At 39.0% G+C, this 21,877-nt stretch overlaps 1 protein-coding gene across 6 annotated transcripts in view; it reads right to left on the bottom strand.

The window, feature by feature from the left end:
• EPB41L5 (erythrocyte membrane protein band 4.1 like 5) overlaps positions 1-21,877 on the bottom strand; it is a 53,554-nt gene that overhangs the window by 27,861 nt on the left and 3,816 nt on the right. For all 6 annotated transcript variants that reach the window (XM_012574947.5, XM_030277225.4, XM_030277224.4 and 3 more), the window contains exons 3-12: positions 14,204-14,308; positions 9,320-9,362; positions 8,125-8,203; positions 5,635-5,679; positions 5,271-5,323; positions 2,612-2,732; positions 2,122-2,209; positions 1,457-1,545; positions 1,219-1,288; positions 362-531 (exon numbers count right to left, since the gene is read on the bottom strand). In XM_012574947.5, coding sequence (XP_012430401.5) covers positions 362-531; positions 1,219-1,288; positions 1,457-1,545; positions 2,122-2,209; positions 2,612-2,732; positions 5,271-5,323; positions 5,635-5,679; positions 8,125-8,203; positions 9,320-9,362; positions 14,204-14,308 — 863 coding nt within the window. The remainder of the gene's footprint in view (positions 1-361; positions 532-1,218; positions 1,289-1,456; positions 1,546-2,121; positions 2,210-2,611; positions 2,733-5,270; positions 5,324-5,634; positions 5,680-8,124; positions 8,204-9,319; positions 9,363-14,203; positions 14,309-21,877) is intronic.

Below are 21,877 nucleotides of genomic sequence, written 5' to 3' on the forward strand. Positions count from 1 at the left end.
CACACTCATTTTAAATTCATTATCAGTTCTAAAAAAAAAAATCTCGAACTTCACTCTTCAAAAGACCTTTCACAAAAGAACCTTGGAGCTTTAGAAACATTTCTCTTCTTCACCCATTTCCCCAAGACAAATAGCAGAAGCAACAACTTTTTAAACATTAAGTTGTTGCTAAAAGCATGTGTGCCCTTTGCATATTTCTGTGATCCCACTGCATGAGTTCTGGGAGAAGCTGAAAATTCTACAAGAGAATGAACAAATACTGCCAAAAGTCCCAGAGAAAGCTGACGATGGGACTAACACCCAGCATCCAGGACGAGCACGGCATGCCAGGGGGTGTGTGCTGAATGACAGCACCACTGACCTGTATCGGAAGCGAGACCCCAGGCGAATGAAGCCAGAGCGACTGGAGCTTTTCTGGACAGGCCCCCGGAGGCGGAAGAAGGCGTGGTGCTCCACTGCACATTTCCACAAGTGTTTGCAGGCTTTGGGGTGATCCAGTCTAAAGACAAAAGTGTGCTCCTGCTCCTTTCCCTTAAAGCACACAAAGCACACTGATGACTTACAAGGGGTTTGAGTAAGTCAAAGCTAAAATTCCATGCAAACCATATAAATTTGCTTTTTATGATTCCTAATATATATATATTTAAAAAATGCTTTAGGCAGGAAAATCAACCTTTTTGGAAGCTATAATGAACTGCTGTATCGTCTAAAGCTGGAAAAGGCTGGAGTCCATAAACTTAACAAGCCAAACCTCTGAATAACTACAAATTAGAGATACTATTACAACATGAAGGTACTTGTTGATGAGGCTAACATGGTTTCACTTCTAAATCTAATCTTCTCAAATTACCAATGCTCACTTTTTAATTGTCTCAGGGGTATGCAATTTCTTCCCCATAGAAACAACTCTGAAACCTGCTTAAGTAATTAATTCTACTAAGTGTGGTATGTGGGATTTTTTTTAAACCTTCTTGCACAATGCACGCTGTTTCCAAAGTACCTGCTCTAGTTTCACCAGGAATTCTCTTTTTAAAAAATGGATGACAGAAAAGTTTATCTTTTACTTAAGCCTCTTCGTTTCTCTCTTCCCCACCCAAGTCACAATCACAAATCTTTCAGGCATCCACATCAAAACTTAAATATAAGGAAAGATTAGAAGTATGTAAACCAGTACTGTATAATCAAGACTGAGATGTAACTAAACAGATATTTATCTACCTGTTCATCATCTTCAACAACAACCAGAGTGAGTTTGTTCTTCTTGAAGTCAAGCCTTGTTATCTTTGGCCTGTCAGATTAACAGAAAGTGCAGGTTACGTCTAACTTCAGCAACTTACTGAGAAAGTACCTCATATTCACGGTGTTCTCACAACCTAAATAATTGTTTTTGCTATCATAAAAGAAACCAAAGAACCAAAATCAAAACCAGATTTTAGTGTACAATCAGAGAGCTTACCAGAAAAACAAACCAATCTTTGTGTCTCCTTCAAAGACAAGAACCCCTGTAGGTGTTAGTCCCAGGCTGTAATCATTGCCATCTCTTGCCTAAGTGCCACAAAATAAAAATTTTATTAATTTTGGTGTTTGACCCTCTATCCAGTTTACTAGAGTGATTCATGTAGTTTGTTTGCCCAGTGTTATAATTACACACATATCTGCTATCTTATACAACAAAACTCTTGTGTTTTGATCATCTTATGCAATGGATTTTTCTTGTTTGCAACCCTTCAATAAGGCTGACTAACTTTTCTTGATTTGCCTGTGTAATAAAGACATCCTAATGCATTTGCTGCACTTGCATCTCCACAGAACTACACCCCAGCAAATCTGAATTAGTGTGATTTTTCACAAAACTCCTAAGTTGAAATACAAGCTGTAGTATATACTTCTACATCAATTACACATTTAACATAGAGCAGAAATGCTTGGACTCAAGTGTTACCTTCTAGAAGTATATACCAAAGAGTGGAATGCTGGCACAAAGCCAGATTCCTTACTATATAGATTGCATGAGAACAATATTCCTTTTCTTTCCTCCCCTCAAAGCAGGACCAGTGTGTAAAGGCAACACAAAACTAACACTCTATTTTCCAAAGGTCACCATACTGTGGTTAAACATACCTTGACTATGTGCATGTCTACACCATACATTTCCAGCCACTTAGCTTTGTTTAAGTAGTTCGTTTCAGCCTGTGCTGGTGTTTGGCCCCTGAAATAAAATTTTGCTGTTAGGTAGGTGCCTGAAAAAGCACAGAAAGGAAAAACTGGTAAATGAGGAAAGATGAAAAGAACTTACTGAAAGTTTGTGAAAAACATAAATACCTGTGACACCTGTTTATTAAAGATCAAAGTCACTTATTAAAATTTTAATCTGAAAATGCTCCTGCAAAAATTACTGTTTCAAGATTTGGTACCTTGTAATTTTACTCAGACCTTTGAAAAGCTTAATTTATTACATTATATTCTTTTACAAAATAGTACAGAACCATATTAAAGTTCTATTTCTGAACAAGGCCACAGAAGAAGCATCAGCAATATCTTTTTAATAAATTCTCTTCACAGAAAAATCAGCACAAACAGCTGGATAAGCATTGACTGGAAGATCTAGTACCTGCATTCCTTCCACTTCTCAAAAACAGCTAATTCCATCTCTTCAGTCTGAGTGGGAACAAACCTGAACTCAGACACCAGCTCAGGGACGTGTTCGGCAGGATCATAGTCTCCAAGTTCAGCTACAAAAGAACAACACTGTTAGGCACTGTTCTCAATAAACACCGTGGATATTTCTGCATACAGAAGAATTTCTGCACACTTTTCAAGTTAGTCTAAAACATTAAATATCTTTTTGTGCTCCTTCTCCTCCTCCGGGTCTCCCTTCACTGATTTTGATACGGAAATTATGGACACTGAACAAATGGTTGCGTTGTCTGCACCAAAGTTCTGTGCTAATGTTTACAAAGTATTGTTGACATATTCCTTAAAAAGCTTCCTATAAAGGGAAATTATCACCATCGTTGAAACTCACCTTTCTTCTTTCTTGCAGAGCGTTTTCAACATTTTTATCATGAGGTATCTACTGAGATGACAGCTAACTAATGTTACAATGGAATTTTGCCTTAAAGTATTAAAGCAATATCTCTTGAGATTCATAAAAAGCAAAATCAGTTCTGACTCTTTCCATGAAACTATTTGTCCAGTCTACAAGTCAGTTTCTGGTTTTATGATTCTATAGTGCCCTGTCCTGCCTGCTAAAATTACTCTGTTTCAGGGCACAATCATGCAGCTGTTATTTGTTACTCTCCTTTTCATCTAAGGACATAATAAATGCTCTCCTGGATCAGTCAAATGGCTCATCGAGTCCACTGCTGCATGCTCAGAGGGGCAGTAAGAGATGCTCTGTAAAAAACATACAGGAACATACCAGTCAAGGAGTGTGCCACATCAAAACCACAACTCCATCTCCCAAAGATGCTAACAAGTCCAGTTTTAAAGACAGATAAATATCTAAAATGCTGAAACTGACAATTACAAGCCTTTACAAAAATGTACTGGTTTTCAGAGTCACTAAGCACTGGCTCCTCCTACTAATTTCAAGTTGGCTTGTAATGTCCAGCTCATAGTCAGAAAATTAGGAATAATTCTGTAACTTGGACTTTGGAAGTCTGATGCAGGGAAATAATTGCTGTCTGAAAAATGAAACTACAGATGTTTATGTAGAGAAAAATAGAGAAATCACTGGGAAGACATGGCAAAGTCAAATAAATGCCAGTATTCCACGGTTACAGAAATGTTACATGATATAAAACTCCATTTCTTGGATTGTGAAGGCTGCAAGCATAATAACAGTCTTTTCACCCCCTCCTTTTTCTTTTTTTTTTTTTTTTTTAATGCTGACTGAGGAAGTCTGTAGTTCTATAATAATTTACTCCCACTAAAATGCCTGCCTCTGTTCAAAGGAATGCTGTCAAAGCCAGCTTAGGTTCCAGCTGATTTAAATAAGAGTACACAGCTGTCAGACAGTATGATTAAAGCCCTGCTACAGGCCTCATTGTGGAAAGAGGAAAGAAAACACCACCACAAAAAGCAGTGGATATATGGCCTAATAAGATCACTTTGTTCTTCCAAAATCTTATTTACTGAACCTGTATCTTAAGGCCCTAACAATGCTAATATTTTTAACTGTGGAATGTATTCTAACTGCTTTCCTTCCACACAAAAGAGTAGGTTAAAAAGGCAAGTGTCTTCACAGTTTAATTCCAACTTTTATACCTACATATGATTTAGGAGCATTAGCACCTCCTGCATGAAAAAAAGAAATGTTTTGAAAAATACTTGTAAGACAACAAATTTCAGTGACTTAGTCCTACCTCATGCAGAGTAAGTGCAATGGATTCACAAGATGTAAGTTGTGTAGAGAATTTGTGTGGCTCAAACACATGGCATATCAATTGGCTTGAATAAGGCCATCTATCCATATATCTATATCCTCCAATAAGGACTCAAATTCCTACTCTAGCAGGTATTTTTAAAACTTCAAGCCTCCCCTCTTTCTTTTGTGAGCTCCTCTGCTTGAAACCATAGGAAACTTCACATTTGTTAACATTACACCCTCACCCAAACACCACATTCTCATCTGGAATCAAAAGTTAAAGACATTGATTAATAAAATCTCAGATGACTCAAGCACAGTGCTGTATAGCTGAGCATAAAAGAGTATGTCACATCTTATGGCTGAAGAATGATCTGAAATACCAGCAAGTGCAGTTCCACCCAGAACGCTGAAGCATGAGCATGAGACACAAGGCATTAAGATGTTCCTACAAATAAGATGAAGTCAAAAGATGGTATTTTATACACAGTGCAAACAAAACCAATTTTGTATCAGATTTGGACAACAAAGACAACACTTGACAGAACCTATATGATGAAAAAGAAGTGAGCTGTGTTACTGCATCAAAGTGATTCAAGAAGGCTGCAGGCCTCGTATCTTCTGTGAAAGGGGACAGATTTGCACATAAGGAAACAACTTTAGGGCAAAGCTGTTTATGTTCAGAACCTCCTTGTTCTCTTTCCTGAGGAACTGAGTAATTTTCTGCACGTACTTTCAAGCACAAGTACAATCTAAAAGATCTGCATTCACACTGGATCACTAATGTCTGGGCAGAGTCTATTTTATGGACATAACAAGGACAGACGTTTTTAAACAGTTAATAAGAATCTATACAAAACTGTTTGTGCAACTTCACCCTTCCCTTCTTGCACCTACTCACCCTGCATGTTATAAGCTGCCAACTGGACAGCGGTGTCAAAAGGACATTCCAATCTGCCAGAAGAGAAATGCATTGTTAAAACCTGAACTGACATCATTAGCAGATAATTTATGTAACTGACAGTAAGGAACTGCAAATGTCCGGGATAAGAAAATGAAAAAGTTTTGGTAGATTTTCAGAAAATTACGAGGAGATAAGCACTACATTATTTAAGCATTCCTCTCCTGATATTCATGCACAGAAAAGTAGTATTTTGAAGAAAAAAAACCCCATTACATTACAAAGCAAATCTTATTAATTATCCAAATATAAATGTAATAAACTCTATGCAAAACACACTGTAATAGTTTAAAATGCTGCTTACTTTCCACTAAGAATATCCAGTTTCAGCTGCAGAACAAATAAATACCTGTAGGATTAGATAAGAAATAAGTCATTGAGTAATAGTGCTAATGTGTCACTCAGTCAAGGAGTAAGTTAGAGCTTGACAACTAAAAATGTTTTCTACTCTTAACATGGATTTTCAAGATGAAAGAAACGTTACTGTGACGTTTCAAGGCTTTATCAGTAGGTTTGTGTGTTTTGCAGGCATTTCAAATGAAGCAAATCCAAAAGTATAAGTTGTCAAAAGCTGAACTACAGCATTGCATGGAAAATTAAACAGGATATCCAAGTAAATATATTTTTTATTTTCGTCTGATTCTACTTGAGCAAAGAACATTCCTTCATTATTCCACATTTCCTTCATTATTCAAAGACATACCAACCTCATAAAAGAATGGTTATTTTTAAGTCTTAAAAAAAGAGCTTCTACTATGGATTGCTTAGTTAAAATCTAACCTGGAATGCTGACTGCAAAGTGACTAAAAATAAACAGCAGGCTGCAGCCTTTTCAACTCATTTACTCTTCAGAGCCAGCTTTCCTTCACTGCCTTGCATATTCTCTACTCTTTCTGCTTAGAAATGGGGCAAATATTGAATATAAATCCCTCTGCTGTGCAATACCAATTCTTCTGAGTCAATACCCCTGAAGAGCAGCCCCCTCACTCCATTATGGTACACAGCTTTCCTTTAACAAGAGAAGAGGTCTCATCAACTATAAAACACTAGCATCCACTGTGGTATCCAGTCTGAATTCTAGCACAGATTCCCAGAAACCTTAAACACAACTTCTGCATCAACATGTGCCTGTGTCTCCTCACACTTTCATACAAAGACACAGAAGAGGTGCAGGTGTTTTTCCTACAGGTTCCACAGAAGTCCACAAATACTTTGCCAAACCATTTATTAACCAAAACCTTTTGAACACTAGCCTCTGCATGGGGAATAAATTTGGTTGGTACTGACCCCAGATATGAAAATGAACACAGGCCCCCAGTGTGTAGTGGGTGTGACCAGCCTGTGCTCATCAGGCACGTAACACTTCCAAACAATTCAAGCACTTCCCGAGCTGTGTTACATGACCACTGGCTGAGAACATGAGCAAGCTGCACCTGTGGAAGCTGAAAAGCAGCTCCAGCTGGGTGTCCTGGTGTTTAAAGGTGGAACCCTGGGAAAGCCCCTGCCAGTGACACCTATAACCCATGGCAAAGCTCTGCTTCCCACTGCTTCTGCTACCTTAAGGTGTCACACTGTCTCAAGACAGAAGGACAACTTGCTGCTCTCCTGTTCTGGAGGATTAGCTAAACAGGCAGACAGTGTTTAAAGCCGTCAGGTTTCAGGCCTGCCCCACTAAAACCTGCACAGCAAGGCAGAACTCAAGTCAAAATGGATGAAAAAGTTCCATACATACAAATATAGGTCTCAGTTTTGTCTACAGTTGCTGGTTTTAAAGATAGTTAAATGTTTATTTGGGAACATGAATGAGGAGGTAAAACATTCTACCCAGATCAGCAGGAAAGCATTAAAAAGCAGCAGTTACCACATTATGTTACCACATGTAAATATGAAGCTGCACAGGGTACATATGGCTGAAAGGGGTAATGCTACTATAATCTTCCTGGTAGCACTCCAAGGGATTTGGCTAAAGTGCAGATGGAAGATCCACATAAACCTGAAGAACAAACAAATGCACTTCACAGCCTTACAAACAGCTGAGGTATGAAATGTCTACAGCTATCATGAAAATATAACTTTGTTTACCCTCCAAAAGGGATCAGCAGCAGTGGTAACAAAGCAAGGAAATGTTGCCTTTTACAACAGATTTATACTCCTGACAGGTTGTGCTGTTTTTCAAAGCACCCCTAGTAGTCTCAGCCCATTTGGAAATGCAGTTCTATGAATGGATTTGTGAAATGTTTTAATTGAGAGGAACTGCTGCCCACCTGATTCTACAAACCTACACCTATAGTAGTGTCAACTCGGCTCAACATGGCAATAAAATACTACTTTCCCTTTCCATAAGCTCTTTGAAGACCACACATGCAATGAAATGCTAACTGAATTTCCTTTTTTCAAAGAGAACCTCTAACTTGCAATTCAATGCTTTTCTGCCTGGAGACAGGATGATTGCATGCAATTCAAACTAACAGCTTCAGAAAAATAAAAACAGAGGAATGATGTCTGCTCTCTTCAGTGAAAACCTCTGTCCATCGTGTATAAGCTACTCAGTTGCCAAAATTGTCCAAGAAAAATGGTTCATTAAGTAATATATTAATATTTAGCTCTCTCTCTTTGTCACTGCACATTTATTTCCACACACAAAATAGACACTTTACAAAACAAAAACTACATTTACAAAAAGCCAAGTAAGCAAGCAGTTCTAAAGAATTCTCAAATTGTTTAAATACATACCATGGAAAACATTTCCCTGGCATTACTTGGGTACCCCTCTCACACACAAAATCCCTCTTACCTTGTTAGCTCTTCACGTAGATTGTTGGGCTCTGATGAGTAAAACTTTACACGAAAATGCAGACAATACGGGGGGCCAACTGCAAAGCAGAATTCATTCAAGACAGCAGTAACAGTTACTGGATGAGACAGGTTATTTATTTATTTATTTCACAGAATCACTTCACAAAACTTGACTGAAATTGGTTGGCTATGTTCTACACAAGGTCTTAAGGCAGGAATTTCTTTATGCCAGGGAAATCTGTGAGGAACGTCAGGGTGAACAGACACTTGAATGTGCACACAGAAGTTTTATGTGTTACAAGTCAACCCAACGGTCCTACCACATTAACATGATTTCTTCCTGCCAAGAGCACACAAATCCAGGTTAATCCCTATATTTAAGGGCTCTATCCATCACCAGGAAAGCTGAGCATCTTGGCTCTACAGTTGACTAAACCTTCAGGTACGGTGTTGGTCTCTGCAACACGTTCCCAGGGCTCTGGGAAATACTCACTGCTGACAACTCAGGCCCTTCTATTCCACAGAAGTTTAGACATACTTTATGGGAATTTAAGAGACCCTTCTATGGAAAAATCATCTCTTCTGGAAAACAAAGAGTTAATTCAGCAAAAGGGTGGATTAATAGCTCTTTAAAAATGTGCATCGCTCTGCTGATTCTTGCATTTGACAGGAGGAATTTTCTTCCTCTCACTGCTTCCAAAACCTCTCTTGCATTAAAACAACACCACAAATCCCTGAAGACTTCCCACAGTGCAGAGAAGGGAAGCTGCTAAACAACATCTTACCCAAGCACACATCACTGCAACAAGCAGGCTACACTGAACCATTGTGCAGCAGGTGAGGACCTGGTGGACTGGACACAGATTCAAGCATGCAAGATTGAAGGAGGTCCAAGACAAGTTTTCCTATAGCCAGGATAATGCTCTTTAATACTAGAACATCTTCAGCTGCCTTGACTCCACTTCAACCATAATTAATGAGCCCATAACATGTTTAATTAAGAACATCAGAATAAAGTAATATGAGCTACAGAGGGAAGATGCCATTAAACAATCAGTAGCACCATGCTGGGCTTTTGTCACTTGCCACCCTCACCTCCTCACAGGACACTCCCCCCCACCACTCATTTCAAATGGCTGTGCTTTCCATATGTTAAATACAATGTTCCAAGAGAAAATGGAAAGGACACTTACTTTTAACTTGCTTTTTAATGCTTTTGGTGTTGTCCAGCCAATGCTGAAAAATAAATTAATTTCACTGAATTATCAATAAAGAAATCTCCCAGAAAGAACATAAAAGGAAGCGTTAGTGAAGACCATCTTGGAATAACAAGTACTTTGTTAAAAAAATCTAATTCAAATCTTTCACAATTCATAGCTTTCTGTGCTGGCTGAAGATCATTTTGCTCAAAGTTTGTAATGCAAAATGTCAGTTCTGAACAACAGAAACATTCTGTAGAGTACCTTATTTAAACCAAATCTTCAAGGCAGCACTGTCTTCTTAAAAGAAAAAAAAATATTAACAAACCACTTCACTGGATTTTCATCCTGTCCAGACAAACACTTAATTCACGCATTAGTAGGTCAGCTAGTGACAATGGGCCAGAGAAGCATAAATCATAGCTGAAGACTCTGGCACTCAGCTGTGTGTGATGTTTACTTGGGGCAGGAAGGGGAGAGACAAAATAAATATTGTTGGCTTTCAGGCATTTTCTTTAGATGACTCAAGTGCAGTAACAGCAGAGCTGTCTGTGTCCCAGTATCAGAGTCAGCTCTACCTAATTCTCAAGAATCTATTCACAGGTTTCATTTTAGCAACTGTCACATGGGAGGACAAGTTACTGCCTCACCTACTAATGCTAATTATAAGCTATATACTGGACAAGAAGCCAAAATAATGGCTTGACTTACACTGTGTACAATGGCATGTGAAAAAAGCTATACTTGGCAGACTGAAACACCTACACAGGTACATTATGGTCCCCAAAGTAATTGCACATCATCACACTGCTGAAGAGTTTATACCAGAAGCTGGAAATTCAACACACATCTAGCGGGACAGATCTCCTTCCTAGTGCGGGGTAGGGCCAACAGCTCCCTTCTCCAAAGGAGGTGACTCACCTGAACAGGAAACACGGCACCCTGACCAACATAATTGCACTGACTCAACAGCCAGAGCCTGACACCCCATGTCCTGCATGGTTCACCATGCCCACGGAACAACACCTCATCAGATCAATTCCAAATGTCACCTTGCAACTAATACAGATAAATTATACGCTTAGCAAGACTCCTTTTGTTAAACCGTGTGACATGAAGTTCACAGTGAGCTCCAGGGAGGACAGAAAAGCAACAAGGGTATGAAAAAGAACCAGTATTTTCAGGTTGCACTGCCAAGTGTAAACACATTCCTGCCTCCAGAACAGCCCTGCCTTCTGCAGAGAGCGAAGTCAGCCTGCAACACAGCCGGGCTGTGACTGATTGCTGTATTAGCTGCAGATGAGAATGCTTAAACCATCTGCTGCTGCTGTGCATACAGCTGAGAATGCTCTCACTGCCTACTCAAACTAAGTAGCTACAGAGAGCTATCTGAAATGCATCTAATATATTTTTAAAATAAAGCAGAAAGCTTAAGGAGGAATGAGGCAAGTATTTACATAAATTTTGCTTATGCTACCAGTGAAATGGGAGTTAAGCAATTTTTTTTCGACAAGGAAATCATATAATCTTTTTTCCTATTCCATAAACTCACTTGCTGTAAGAGAGAGTTTACTTACTCTTTCCTCCACCAAAAAAAAAAAAAAAAAAAAAAGAAACTACCCAGCTGGAGGCTTGCAGGTGATTTAGATACAGAAATGGCAAGGAGAGCCCTTTCTAGGCTCCAGGGCTGGCTGTGCCCCCCTGTTTCACCTCCCTCCTGTCTTCTCTCATCTCCCCCACATTCCATGGGAAGGAACAGAGAGGCAGGCCCATGACAGGCACCGATAGCGTTTCACTCTGCTGGGCTCTGACTGCTGCTGCCCACAGGAGCTCTGCTCAATGGTGATGTGCAAGGGAGAAGGGAAACAGAACTGATTTTAAGTGGGGGAGGGAATGAAACAAAAAAAAACCAGCCCCAAAACCAACACATGAATGGACAGGCACAGACATCAAGAAACTTGAGATTTATTCCAAATGATTATAATGGAATTCAAGTGGATCTGGAAAAGAAGTTTACTTTTGATGAGGGTTTGCACAGCAGAGTCTACCGCTGAAAATCAGAGATAAAGTTTGCTAAACAGAAGGCAACACAAACAACAGACTGCACAGAGTACTGGAAGTCCTTACTAAAATAGTTTGCTGATGCAGAAATTAAAAACAAAACACATACAAAAACCTTTCAAATCCTGACCCAACAACATGTCAAGAAGTTTGGGCAAATGAAGTTTGTTAGATAAGATGCTGAGGCTAAAACTGATCTCTTCCTGAACAGCAAACAAGAGTGAACACAGAAATCACTTGAAAACAACAATTCTTTCACTTCACTAATGGTTTCAAGAACATTTTTAAAGAAGCTATTATTTGAATACTAAGATCCAAAATGTCAGGAAGTTTCCATTATCTGGGCTTCCCCCACTTCCCAGGAAATCTTTAATACCCAACAAGTGATTACTTCAGCAGCAGAAAAGAATGAAAAAAAGGCAATCCTTCAGCTGTTCACTACAGATCTACTGGAAACTTATTTGTAGTTAAAACAAGTGTGGGATTTCTAAAACTTTTATATAATTATGTGTTGCCAGTTTGTATCAGTAAAAGTAACTAGCAACTGTGGCAATATTCTTAAATTTAAGCTGAGTAGCAGAAAGATTATATCCTTCAGAGCCAGAGGACAATTCTGTCTACAATAAGGGACTGGGTTCTTACACTGTTTATTCAACAGGTCTCCTGAATAATCCTGGACAAGTCACTTGATTAGTCTTTGTTTCCAGCTGCAGATTGGGTTTCTGCTAGAACTTGCCAGCCCCTTTTGCAGGAATAGCTGCTATTGCAACAGTTCTTCATTTCTTAAAGCAATTAATTATCTCTGGCTGTTGCATTCAGCTCTTCTGGCAAAATACCATCTTTTCTGCTTCATTATACACAGCTCATCATTAAGGTCCAGTTTAAACAGATTGTTATCTCTACTCTGCTGTTTTTCAGTCACACATAGTTAAGGAAAGGAAGCAAAGTTTGAAATCCCCTGTACCTGGTAGATTGTGCAGTATCAAATATTCAATCACATGCTCTCTGGACTGGCAGTAATAATTTGCCAGACAAAAGCAAGGCATGAGCCACTGCTGCGGCAGGAAAGATTAACTCTTTTCAAGATGAACTAACTTTATTTGCTAGCAGAGCAGGAAGAGAAAAAAAACCTATCATATAGATAATTCTTCCAGTTAAAACTAACCCACTGTGACCTCTTATGAGGTCTTAGAGACAGGGAAATAACATCAGAAGCCACACAGCAGAAACTGAGTTAGGATACCTTAACCATACAGACAATACTGCTTTTCTGAAGAAAAAGACAAATGCAATAGAGTCCTTCACTATCAGTACCCAGCATCTTGGACTGCACATGCTGAGCACAGCTAACATGATTTTGAGAAATATAAAACAGTATGCAATAGGCTGTTTTCTCATTGGTATGCATGGTTCTGAATGCCATCCATCTGTTAGTGGAATGGTCTTTTTCTCCTTAGTGTTAAATGTTTCTGTTCTGCAAGGGGTTTAAGACCACTTTCACTACTGTGAACTACAGACCAGCAGTAGCTAATCTCACTGGCCATTAAGTTTGCTTCAGATGCTGAACACCAACACTTCTCTCTGAGGAGCACATTCCCTACAATTACATGCTAAGCATAAAATTTGATCACAATAATTCTGGAAAGAAGCCATCAGGTTATAAGTGCTTTGGGGTGGAGCAATGTGTCCAAAACTGTTAACTTCTTTCAAAGGTTCAAGTTTGTGGATTTTATTTTTGCCTTTGTACAAGGCTGCAACAATTAAGACATCATCTTCAAACTGTTAGGGATGCAGACCTTCACAGAAATAAAGGAATATAAGTCACTGCCTCCATTTTTGTATGCTGACTTTGAACAATTCAGATATTTAGCTCAACTGTCTGAGCTTCCCCTCTGCCATCCTAACCTTGAAATAATTCTGAAGTGGCCTTGAAACACAAAAACAATTAGGTTATGCATCTAATAAATAAGATTGACATATGCAGCAGGAAAACACAGATCTCATTCTACCTGGGGATGTTGGGCTAAGTGAATACGAGTTTAAGTTACAGGGATGCAGAACAAAGAAAAAAACCACTCCTTGCCTAAAAGCTCACTTAACTTGCAGCTACCCTAGGTGGCAGGATTAAATACTTGACTGTAAGAAGTATCTATATAAAACTCCATAGCCCACAAATGAAAGAACTGTGGTTGCTACAGACAATACTCTGCTTCTGACTTCAAAACCTGTTACATTTTTAGAAACACACAATAAAACACCAACAAACTTGGGCTTGGAAGAACCCTCAACTCAAGCTGATACATACAAACACACCCACAGCCTCCTAAAAACTTAAGAGTTGCAGGTCTGAGTCACAATGATTTGAACAGATCAAAGGTACACCCCTCCTGCAACCAGACACTAACGAGGTGACTTCTGCTGACAAGAAAGCCGAAGGCATTTGCAAAGGAAAACCTCCTCCTCTCTGTATAGCACACAACAAAAGGGCCAAGCACACACTCTGGTTTTCCTCCTTCCTTTCTGTATCATCAGCACCAAAAGTTTCTACACGACACACCAGGCTCTGGGGTCTGACGGGACCAGCCTGCCTAGTGCCAAGAGGTGTGACAGGAACATGGAAACAAGGAAGGAACAGACAACAGCATGATCATATGTTAGAGTGCTGGAGGTGGAATTAAACATGGGGATACGGAAAATCACACACTGCACAGCTTCTGCACAAAACTTAATTCACAAAGGCAGCTTTCTTATAGCGTTTTTGTCAGTATTAGGATTTAACTTTTACACTGTTGCTTAAAAAAGAACGTAATTACTTACTGCCACTTGTGCTGAATCCATGAACCTTAATCCAAAGTAGTCGCTTTCAATAAGGTCCAGATGATACATGATTTGCTCAAATAGGAGCTGGCCTTTGGCTTTTTTCTGAAAAGATAACAAGACTTAGTAAAAAGCAGGTAGATTTAGCATCTGCCTTTTTCTCTGCACATGTTATATTCTAATTCCAAAAATTTAGCTTCTGAAAATATAATGTGGACACCTTTTTTCACCCCCTTGTATTTTCTGATGGCTTCTTTTCTCAAAGGCAAATATACACCCCACAAGAAACACACAGACTATCCATAAAGAACTTGCATAATCTCCTTTCTTGGAAAATGTCAGCACTGACTTGCCAACAGAGTGCTAAAATGTCATTTTATCATTTTTCCTTTTAGGCTTTCCTTACCCACTGACATTCAATAGAACTGGAAACACAGCCAGTACAACTGCAATAACCAATGTACTGGAAAACTTTAGGAGCCAAGTACAGCAAATTGCTTATGAATTTACTACTGTTTGGTATCTAGGTGTTTCACCAGTTTGAATCAGGTAGCAAAACCTATTGAATTAGGAGATAGCATTCCATTAGCAAGTGCTTTAAACAATTACTAGGAAACAGTTCTGGGGCAAGCAACTTGAATAAATAGCACTTAGACATCACATTTACAAAACTACCTTCATAAAACTAACTTCTAGGTGCAAAAAGCCAGCTCATATGCTCATACATAATTTATGAAAAAAACAGCTCTGGCCCCAAGGAAACATCACTTTTACAGTGATGATCTAAAAAATTAAACAGTTGTTTTTAAAGAGAAAGCACATAAATAGCACTGAGCAGTTTCTACACAACATATATTCTTCATGCTATGAGCTTCTCTATAACAATAAATGGAAATATATCTTAAGAGTTATTATATCTAAGATGCTTAAATGTAGTAAAATACATAAATAAATTATTAGATCAATGTAAAGGTCATAGTGTTAAAAAAATTAAATGCAAAGAAACGCAGGCATTATTTATGCTTACTCTGCCAGCAGCTAAAGGGCTTCTCTGTGTCTGTAAAGCCACCATCTTGCAATCTTTTATCTCAATATTTATACATTCACAACATTAGAAATGGGATAACTTTCTAAGCACTTAGTAAACTAGTAATTAGCAAATTTAGTACACCTCTCAAAATTATGGGCCAGACAAATTTTTCTTCTCAGAAATAATCTAGATTATTCAGTAAGTAATACCTAAGTAAGTGAAGTTGCATGCTGTAATGCTTGTCACCTCCCTCTACCCTGATCTTCAAATATTTCATATTCAACTTTGCAATCACTATCACTGCTTTATTTGATGTGTCAGTTAAATCCAACACAACATATCATAGCCCAAAGCAAAATCTCAAAAAAAGTTTGTAAACAGAGCCTGTCTAAGCACCCTCACACTGTTGTTTCTTTCCAGGTATTGGGGAGAATAGCAGGAACGGAAAGCATTTGGGCCAGGCAGGCAACTTCAAAACACACAGCATCTACAAAGCGTTGTATAATGCAAATACTAAATGTCAACCTCATCAAATTCATTCAAAGTGTTTTCTGTTGGTCTCAGGAAAAAATTATTTCTCAGACAATAACAGATTTATTAAACACCAGCTCAAAGAGAAACCTTAAGGCAAACCATCTATAAATACAAACTCATACTTTTCTTTCATTAATTGAGTCCATAGCCTCAGTCTCAAAAGACCAAGACATTGAACTGTTGATATTTTTTCTCAACACATGATATCTTCTACTTAAAGATTAATATAATAATACAAGTGAAATCAATTCAGCACCTGCAACAGCAAAACTAGAAAAACACTATATTGCATGAAGCTTTTGGTAGCTTGTCTAAAACTAGTGGAAAATCTTGCTTTATTCACCAGAACATTTGAGATCCTTCGCAATTCCTCTGTAGGTCATCTTTAAAATCTGCAAATTAACCAGTTATTCTCAGGCAAATTCCCTGCCACTGACAGAAGCACTTTGATTCCAGCCTGGAATACTACACATACTACCTCAGACTATGCACGAGCAAAACTTCAATCTCTGCAGTGTCAAATTAGTTTCAGAATGTGTTTGCCATTTTGGAAATCTCAGCAGAGGACTCTGAGATTAACTGGACCCCGAATGACTAATGTGGGATAAAGTCCCCGAAGAAGCAGTGGAGTGGCTGTGGAAAGATCTACAGGACTTCTGGTTGTTCTCTGACTTAAATCACCAGGGCTGTCAACATGGAATTAATTATGTTCTACTTTGCATATGACTTAAATCACCAGCAGCTGTATTTGGTGTAAGTCTGCAGAAGTGTCACACACGCTTTACTTCACTAAAGTCCTTCCTCCTTAAACAAATAGCAACCAAAAATATTAATGCTTTGTAACTAGTCAACTTTCATGAATCAAAATTAATTTCTTTGTATTCAATAAAACTGAGTTCTCAAGAGTTTTCAAAGAGCAGAGATACACTTTTATTACATTTTCTTGTAAAAAACTGCCCTAACTTTCTCACGGCAACATTGGCGCTAATAACATTAAGGTTGTGGGTTCAATCCCCGTATGGGCCATTAAGAGTCAGACTCGATGATCCTTATGGGCTCCTTCCAACTCAGGATATTCTGTGAAAGTAACATTTTTATCTTGCTGCTGTTCTATGCTTCCCCCCCACCTCCTTTCTTTCCCTTACAGCAGAGCTCAGGTTACACTCAAAGGACAAGTATTTTCAAACTGTTTAATGGTTACCCATGAACAATTAACAACTCACAAGCAGTCCAGTCAGTGGCTGGTCCTCCCTTCAGGGCACAAATTAAACTTCTCATGGCTTTGCAATTCAGTAAAACCTGACAACTTGATTTACAGAGTTTCTATTCTCTCTAGGAAGCAACAGCAAACATCTCACAACAGAAGAATGAACAACAGGAAAATGTAAATAAAATACACCATATATACAGGGCAGGGCCTTTTCTGCTTTTGCCACACTGGATAAAAGCACCTTCTGATCACTTGGGAATGAATCACAAGGCCCCCGCCCCCTCCCCCTTTTCCCCAAGGAAAGGGATGCTCCCAACTAATGACATCTCCTGCTGCTGGTAATGACTGCAATCGCGGGCTGAGTGGGTGTTGCAAAGGCTGGGCTTAGCCCGGTGCTCAGCAGCACGGCTGGGTGTTCCCTTCCTCAGTGCCGGGGAAGGCGATCCCAGACATCCTCCTCGGCTCAGGCATCTCAGGCACTGCCTCAAACCTGACAGGCAGCATTTATACCCTCATGGTCTCAGAGTATCGGCTATCCCACGGACATGCACCCATGAGGATCAACCAGCCAGGTGCTCCACACCTGCCTGATGTCAAAGCAGCCAGTGCACACCAGCACAGCAGCAGCACAAACCCACAGAGCTGGAGAGGAGCTGTGCTGGGTGAGCACCAGCTGAACGGCTCACTTAAAGTTTTTCATCGCAGCAAAGTAGTTATTTTTTCTCCAAAACTTGAAAAAAAAAACCCAAAATCAAAATATCCGCCTAAAAATCTACTAATTAAAATACTTATCAGAAAATAATCTCTCCTGTTTATTTATTTCTTTGTGAAGAAATGGAGGGCCCTATACAAGATGAACTTTGAAAAAAATAGATGAATAAGCATTACCTTCATGGGACTTACTATCCCCTGCATCTTTGCAGCTGTACTTTTTGTTTCAATTTCTTCAAATGATCACATTAATATTTTTATTAACAATAACTAGCAGTAGCTGTTCTTTTCAATAGCTACCACGCGGCAAAAATTTCCCTTCCTGATTTTTGTCAATTTATCAGCAGGGTTACCATTCATATGCATACAAGCTTCCTTAGAAATATGCCATTTCCACACACACATACACACACAGAGGAGGAATGGGTCCCTATTCAGGATTTACAGCTACCCAGTTGCTAGGATGTCACCTATGCATGTTTGCAGACCACAGCAGCACAAAAGCAGCAGATAAGCCTGTCCATTTTTTAAATGAAGTAAATCCTCTTCTCCAAAACCACGGGTTTCAAATAACTAAGCCATAAGATAGCTTCAACAGTGAGCTTTAAAGGAAGAAGATTTAATATCAATATCATGCAAAAGGTGTCTGTAAAGTCTGCTGCAGAATTGGAGGGTTAAAATCCCTTATCGTTACAAAGGCAGCGTTAGAACACATTACTTGTATCACCCTGATCTTCTTATGGCTTTAAGTACTGACCTACAAATGGAGCTGCTCCTCTCCTCAAACACCAAGCACCACTCCTACAAATAACTTTTCCAAACTCTCCAGTCAATTTTCTCATTCATCTAAAGATGCCACTGGCAGTAAAACACTAGTTCTTCTAGTGCTTCTCTCTCTGGTTTATCCTCAATTTTTGACAACACTGCCATATACACTTGTTAAAATAAAACCCTGCAGGCTGGAAGGGTTCAGAGAATTTCCACCTCCAGAGAGACACAGCTTGTCAATTCCTCTATTTACTCAATGTTGCACAATTATAGGAAGGTAAGCATTTGGGATTAAATATTTTGTTCTTTTATTCTCTGGAGAAAGAAGACATTTCCCAAAAATCTTCATAACAAAGAAATTATTTCAATACCCATCCTAATTGTACATTCATTAGAGTGTTATGTAGAAGGATTTGAATGTCCTGTGCTCAGGCTTATTGACTCTCTTACATAAGAACACAAAGACTCAAAACATTCATACCTGACAGTTCGTTTTGTGGAAGTCTCTGTTTCAACTTCCTGAAAGTTTTTATCTTCTAACTACAGATTCTTTCTAATACACAATATATGCAAATTGCTTGTTCAGCATTAAGGTTTACAGATTAAATGCCTCCCCCCATTATACTGTCAAACATTTCAGTTTTATTTGGTGTTCCACCTGCAGGTTTCTCACGAGCACCCTGATTAAGAGCACCAGAGTCCCAAGGCTTTGAGCTCCTTGCAGAGGCAGTTTAGCAGGAAAGCAGGACTTCAGATGAAATCGCTGTGAGCTAAGAATGTGAAACTTTCAGGCAACTAAACCAGCCTGCAGCACAAGCCCCAGAAACACTCTGGCAGCACACTGCAGGCCAAACAATTTAGTCTTCAAGCAGCACAGATTGCTGCCAGCTGCTCCCTTCCTCCCTCCTACCGAACAGTGCCAGGGCATGGAGCACTGCAGCGAGACTGAAATGCTTTTCTGCCATGGCCCCGAAGCGGCCGGGCTGCGAGCAGGACTCGGGCAGGGCTCTGTGCTGCTCACCCGGGCACAGCCACTCGCATCCCCTGCCTCGGGTTCCATCTCACCAGGGATTTCAGCCTGGCAGCCCAGGAAGCACCGGCTCCCCTGCACACACAGCAGCATCTCTGCTGCGCAACGCGCGGCTCACACTGATTTTGTCCACTTTCAGTTCCCTAAAGGTCTTTCAGAAGTTTAAACAAACACTCAAAAGCACGTCAGTACTTTCAGACAGAAGGTCACATGGGAAATAAAAGTTTTAATCCGAAACTTTATAGCCTTAGCACGCACAAAAAGGGACACGTTCAAATGTTTATGTTATCACTACTTTTGTCAGCTGAGCTTTATTTTGAAACTTTAGAGGTCAGCCCTGAACTCTCAAGAGTACTCATTTTATTTGAGGACTGATTTCCCAGCATTTTTAGCAGTATTGGATTTTCTTGTTAATCAGTATCCATGCCAGGAACAGCATTATGTATTTCACATTTACATCCACAAATATTTAGCAAGTGGCCATAAATAGTCCACAAGTTTTTAATAAACTACAGTGGATTCTTAAGTAAAATCAACTATCATAATGCATCTCTGATCTTGCAGTCAGTTCAACACAAATAATTTCTCTTCAAAAAAAAGCTACTGGCACTCCTTAATGATTTTTGCATTCCAGATAGATTTCTTAATTTTTATTTAAAATAGGCACTATAGATACAGTCCTTTTTTTATCTTGCTTTATACTCCAAAAGTTTAAACAGCTTATTTCAATCCCACTATTACACACAACCCTTGGACTGGTAAGACCTTGCTTTAATGATACTTCATTACAATAAGGACAAAACCATCTCATTTTGCAACCTCCATATCAAATTTCATGCATGTGTAAGTAAGGAATAGATAAAAAACTACTCAGAGAGAGCATCCATTCTCATAATTTCTGTCTTTCATCTTACACCACCAGGAAGTTTTTACCTAAACCTTTGCACGTACAGAAACTGGAATACAATTAACACTCCATTATCCATGAGAAGATTATGTAAATTGTGGGTTAGGCAGGGTCAGGTTTTTTTACTGAAACACTGCTGGCTTCCACAAAGTACAGTTCTGCTTCTATAAGACCCTACACATACTAACTGCCTCTCTTGTAAGGCTGACCTCGTTCCCCCATAAAAAGCAATCAAAAATTTTATATTCCATTATTTACATTATCGTTTCTCCCCCATCTACATTATCTTTTCCCTCCCCCAATTAGTACTATGGATAGCATAGAATTGAGTAAACAAGAACCTCATTTTAAAATAGTTTGATTTTAAAATCCTCTGGAGCTCCCTATTACTTAAAACAGCACTTTATTTCAAACTCTTGACAAACATTTTTGTTCCTAATTATTTAATAAGCTGTTGGTGACCCCAGATGAAAACTTTTCGTACTTTCTAATTCCCCGTCACCAACTTGTCTTTCCTCACAAAACACAAGCACCAACAGAGCTGGTATTCCAGCTGTTGAGGGGTTCCCTTGACAGACCAGACTGGTATGACTGAGCTGATGGAATCTTCAGGTTATAAACCAGGGCTATTCATGGCTTTTGAGCTTTGGGAATACCAGAGATGCAGTGGGGGAAGATGTAGTTTAGTTTTGCATGGGAACAGGATGAAAAGTAAGATAAGGGATGTCAGCAAAACAGAGTTCTTGTCCTCTCACCACTCACACTACTCAGCAAACATTCCATCCACGGATCTTAAACAACTGGAAGAAAAAGCACAATGACGTTTGTCCAAGTTTAACTCAAGTTAACAGAAAAGCAGAATGTATAACGAACAACATCCACAGCAGCATTTACAGACAATATCTATTTTATAAAAACTTTTTCAAGATCAACAAAGTAACAAGCTTCTTAGTGTTTCACTAAGCACATAAGTCTGTAAAAATGGATGAATGCATTTGGAGAAACATAAAGCTTCAAAAGAGAGGTAAGAGATGAGAAAAACTACCAGGTCAAAACACAACTTTAAATCTGATATTAAACTGCAGAAAAAAACCCGACACCTTTCAATCCACCCCAAAAAACCACTGATAACTCGCATTAAGTTCATACCTCCCATTTTGAACATACCAAGGTGTCAGTAAATAGTATACATAACACTGATATTCTTCAGTCATTGACATAGCTACAAAAGCAGTAGATTCCTGCAAAGAATCCAGTCTATGTACTGTGTATGACTGCAGCTTTGGTGAAAAGTTCAAGTCAGGCATTTTTCTAATTAAAAACAACAGAAGACATAGAAAAGCAGAAAGATAAAGTGGCTTGACAGACACCAAAGATAAGATCAGCGGACAAAAAGCAGAGTTACTGCTCAAATCCTGGCTGTGTCTAATAAGTTAAATCTCAACTGCATCATTTACAACCTGCCCTTCTGTCTTTGCTACTTA

Source organism: Taeniopygia guttata, chromosome 7 (assembly GCF_048771995.1).
Source record: "Taeniopygia guttata chromosome 7, bTaeGut7.mat, whole genome shotgun sequence".
In the NCBI taxonomy this organism is placed as follows: Eukaryota; Metazoa; Chordata; class Aves; order Passeriformes; family Estrildidae; genus Taeniopygia; species Taeniopygia guttata.